Below are 4,540 nucleotides of genomic sequence, written 5' to 3'. Positions count from 1 at the left end.
TACAGGTAGCTCAGCTGAATATTGTGATGTATTTTTACTTATTTTTTCGTTTTTATTGTAATACTACCACTAAATCTATTCCAGAGGGACACACTGATGTACTGCAACTAGAGTTCCCTGAGCAAATTAATTTAGTGTGATTGAAGCTGTGTAATATTAATAAAAGCTTGCTATAGGATACGGTTGCTATAAATTGACTTCCAGACTTAAACCTGATTCAAACAGTCAAACTGTTCCAGCTGGAACAAACTGCAGACAACCTTATCTGTTTACCTGAAATAAAACAAATGAATGCAGCTAATGAATGAACCCTAACCCTAACCCCTAACCCTAACCCAGGCATTTAAGTCAGCAGCCATGTAAGCAGCAATATGTTACTGACTCACATCTTAGACTGTAGCAAAAAATAATCATCATAATAACAAAAATTTGAAATACCTATCTCATTTTACATTAAACATATATTCTGCAAGTAATGCAAAATTTTCTTTTTGATTTTGAATATGAGACTTTGTAATGGAGTACTTTCTGTGGGGCACTAGCACTTTTTCTTAAGTAAATCAATCTAAATGTAGTAAATACATCATAAAAGTAATCTTCTGACACTCTGGATTTACTTTGATTAATGTTCAAAATTTCTTTATCTGCAACAATGCTAAAGTCCCTTGAACAGGCAACTGGAGAGTAAATTGAAAGAGGGGGAAACATGGATGGAAGAAAACAGCGTTTTTTGCTCTACTGAGGGTCTAATCACACCACAGCGCTAAGAAATGAATACCACTGCTTTTATATTAAAAATCCAATTGTTCAACTTTATTAACATCAATGTTTCCAAGACTTTTGTCTCTTTTTATTAACAAATAGAAAACAGATCATGTATACAACATATAGTATATCATGGTATATCATTGACTCCTACAAGACAAATATGTGAGATGAATCCTTTATATGGTCCATTTAATCCAAAACCACCTCACTTTGTCAACCAGGGAAAACCCCAGAGATCCAGTACTGAACAGTGATGTTGCTCTCAGGCACAGGTCTGTCCATCTGCAACACTGTGACAGTTGCATTGTAGTATACACCTATCAGGCATAACATTAAAACCACTGACAGGAGAAGTAAATAACATTGACCATCTTGTGACAATACAATGTTCTTCTGGGAAACTTTTGGACCAGGCATTTGTGTGGAAGTTACTTAGACAGGCACTCCCACCCCATAGCAATGACACTCCTTGACGGCAGCAGCCATCCCCAGCAGGATGCAGCCTGACACAGGCACACACACAAAAACAGTTTAGGGACAACTCAAAAAAACATGTAGAACAGCACAAGGTGTTGACCTGGCCTCCAAATTCGCTAGATCCCAAAATGATCAAATATCTGTGAGATGTACTTGAACAAGCCTGATCCACAGAGGCCCCTCCCCTCAACCCATAGGACCCAAAGGCCCCCACTAACAACATTCTGTTGCCAGACACCACAGGACACCCTCAGAAGGCCCATGTCCATTCTCTGATGAGTCACAACTGTTTTGGAGGCACATGGGAGACCTACACAATATTATTAAGGTGGTCATAATGTTATGCCTGATCGCACCAGCTTGTGTCTGGTCTATGCGAAGTCAGGTATGCAAATAGAACAATAGAGGTCATAAGATGGGAGGGAATGTCAACAATGTGTGGGGACCAAGTTGAGTGCAGAGTGTACGGCCTGTGTTGTCATTGTGCAACGTCCATACAAAGTGTGCTTTACCACAATTGGGATATTTTCATATAAACACGATGTCAGAATAGTTTGTGTCTGAGCACCGAAAACCAGGCTGTGTGTTGCAAGGAGATAGACACACTATTTTCAGCCTCACCAACTAAAACCATGACTTTACAAGAAAACTGTGCGAAAACAGTGTAATATGATGAGATGTTTTTGGTGATCTTGTTCTGAATTGCCCCTTCATATTTTATGGGTTTTCTTATTCCCCCCCCCCCCCCCCACACACACACACACACATTTCCAGTGCGCTTATGTATTTGTTGCAACTGTGTACACAAAGCCTGATATATCTTATTATTCTGTGCCATAGAGTAATAAGATCTAGGGACTATGAAAAGGCATCACAACGTAACATGTTTCTTCCTTACCCATGGACACACATCAAGTTCATTTTGACTCACTTCCATGTACACTGTTGAGAGACACATGTTTTTGTTTTTGGTCTTTTCACGGGATTTGCAAAATAAAGCTGACGTATTCCTCCAAGGTTAAGCAACAAAAGCTATCTGATTAGAGTGTCGGACCGATGCCCTCGATACAAAACGTCATGTCATAAACCAATCTGTGAACACAGTAGTTATCGTTTGGCGACTTGGCAGCAACGGGCAATGTCTCGGGGTATCCAGGGTAGCCATCAAATATTTAGGTAACGGATAAAAGATCTGTGCCTAGACTTGTTTTGTGTGCTGGCTGTTGTTCACAGTTGTGAATGGAATTCAAATATGACCTCTGCGACTCAACAGGAGCAACACAACAGCTTTGTTTAAGGTATTCCCTTGACAAATGCATTGTGTTATTTTGCTTGTATACAGGGTAAAATGGCATTCTGCCTCCTTTGCTCCCTACATGGATTGTTTACCAAAGCCGAATGTGATTGGTCAATGCTCCTCAGGCTATAAACTGACCACAAACATACTGAAATGTTGTCCCTTCCCTTGATTCTGCATGTTAATACGCTTATACCTGTATATAGCGCTTAGTCATAAACTGGTGGTTGAGGGTCTTCACTGGTGTCCTAACAGATTCATTCTCTTAAGTCATGCTTGGAGCATCGGATCTGTATTGGATGTCACACTTATTTCACAAAAGATTTCATGAGCAGGCTTTCTGTGTTGAGTCTACCACGTACACCCATAGGGCAAACTATGGCGCAATGCCCACAACCTTTTCCAACTGCTTCGCATTTCTTTTGTTGAAAGTCTCCAGATCTCTGAAGGTTTGGAGAAAACAGCCGACGGGTGATGACAAGAAACTCTGTACATGGCAGCAGTTGTTGCGGATGGAAATATATTTGCGTACATATGTGTGGCCATAGGTTTATTTCATACGGAGGTTCACAAATCTTGTCTCATTCTGTTGGATGTACAGACAGAAACCCATAAATACCTTGAAATAAGACCAGCGGAGTAATGATATATTATTACATGAATAATCGTATCTGTGGTAGAAAATAAAATTATTAGCAGCTGTGAGTATATGATATGCAGTATTAATAACTTGGAGCATGTTGAAAATACATGTCCTTGTAATTTTCTAATGAAAATAAAAGGATAAGCAAATTAAGAAAAAATAAACGTTAAGATATATAATAATCAGTGTAAGTGATTACAAAATAAATTCTAAATATGCATAACAACATTGTAATAATGAATATAAACGAAAATAGCAGAAAATAGTTTTTGCTATTGACAGGGGGGAGACATTTGGGAATGGCAGGAATCAAAGGCAGGACTACAGAACAAGTCTTTTAGGGTTAGTTTTTGGGAGGTTTTGGTGTGGGGTCTGTGGCAGATTCATGGCACCAGTCCAGGAGGGAGGTCGTGTCCTCGCTCCTCTTTCCTCTAACTTTCCCCCTTAATCCTGTTGGGATCATTTCCTCATCAGTCCTCCTCGTAGCCTCCTCATCAGGCCGCAGGGACCAATGGAGTTGAGTGGACATGGCTCAGAGGAGACACCAGACTGTTCTGAGGGTTTCTTTCTGGGTAGGGTTATGTTGCATAGTGATCAAAGCTTCCCAGGTACTCCAGAGCAGCCCGGTAGCACAGTTGGTACTGGTCCTAGAGACAGAAAAACAATATGTTAAGTAAACTGCAAGCCTTCTTTTTTTTTTTTTTTTTTACACATTTAACTAATTATTTTTGCATTAGCATTCATCTGAAGTTGGGCTTATATTACTTTGTACTTCTCTTCCATCACACTTATTTGACAGTTAAGGTCAGCTGGTCAATTTACTGGTTAATTTGTACATATTTAAATATTATGTGATTCAGACAAAAACACATGCTCTATATGATTATAAAATACCAGACACCAGCATTATTGTAGTTTTGTAGGACTACAATTCTCAACTTCAAACTTAAAATTGCTGCATACACAGTATTAATGACACTACAATCCTACAATGTTAAACTGAGTAAATGCACCGATCAGGCATAACATTATGACCACCTTCCTAATATTGTGAAGGTCTCCCTTGTGCCTCCAAAATAGTTCTGACTCATCAGAGAATGGACATGGTCCTTCTGAGGGTTTCCTGTGGTGTCTGGTAACATGATGTTGATAGTGGGGGGCTTTCGGTCCTATGGGTTGAGGGGAGGGGCCTCTGTGGATCATCCCACAGATACTTGATCAGTTTGGGATCTAGTGAATTTGGAGGCCAGGTCAACACCTTGTGCTGTTTTTATGTTTTTTGAGTTGTTCTTCAAGCATTTTTGTGTGTGTGTGTGTCAGGCAGCATCCTGCTGGGGATGGCTGCTGCCATCAAT

General features: G+C 39.8%; 1 protein-coding gene across 1 annotated transcript in view; it reads right to left on the bottom strand.

Annotated features, from left to right (window-relative positions):
* Positions 1-3,077: 3,077 nt before the first annotated feature.
* ptprfa (protein tyrosine phosphatase receptor type Fa) overlaps positions 3,078-4,540 on the bottom strand; it is a 176,288-nt gene continuing 174,825 nt past the window's right edge. Inside the window, exon 32 of the mRNA XM_084548704.1 lies at positions 3,078-3,832. Within this exon, the coding sequence (XP_084404830.1) occupies positions 3,764-3,832 (69 nt within the window). The 3' untranslated portion in view covers positions 3,078-3,763. The remainder of the gene's footprint in view (positions 3,833-4,540) is intronic.

This window comes from Chelon labrosus, assembly GCF_963514085.1.
Source record: "Chelon labrosus genome assembly, chromosome: 7".
In the NCBI taxonomy this organism is placed as follows: Eukaryota; Metazoa; Chordata; class Actinopteri; order Mugiliformes; family Mugilidae; genus Chelon; species Chelon labrosus.
The sequence above is the reverse complement of the archived record's forward strand: the minus strand, read 5'-3'. Positions and strand labels throughout refer to the sequence as shown.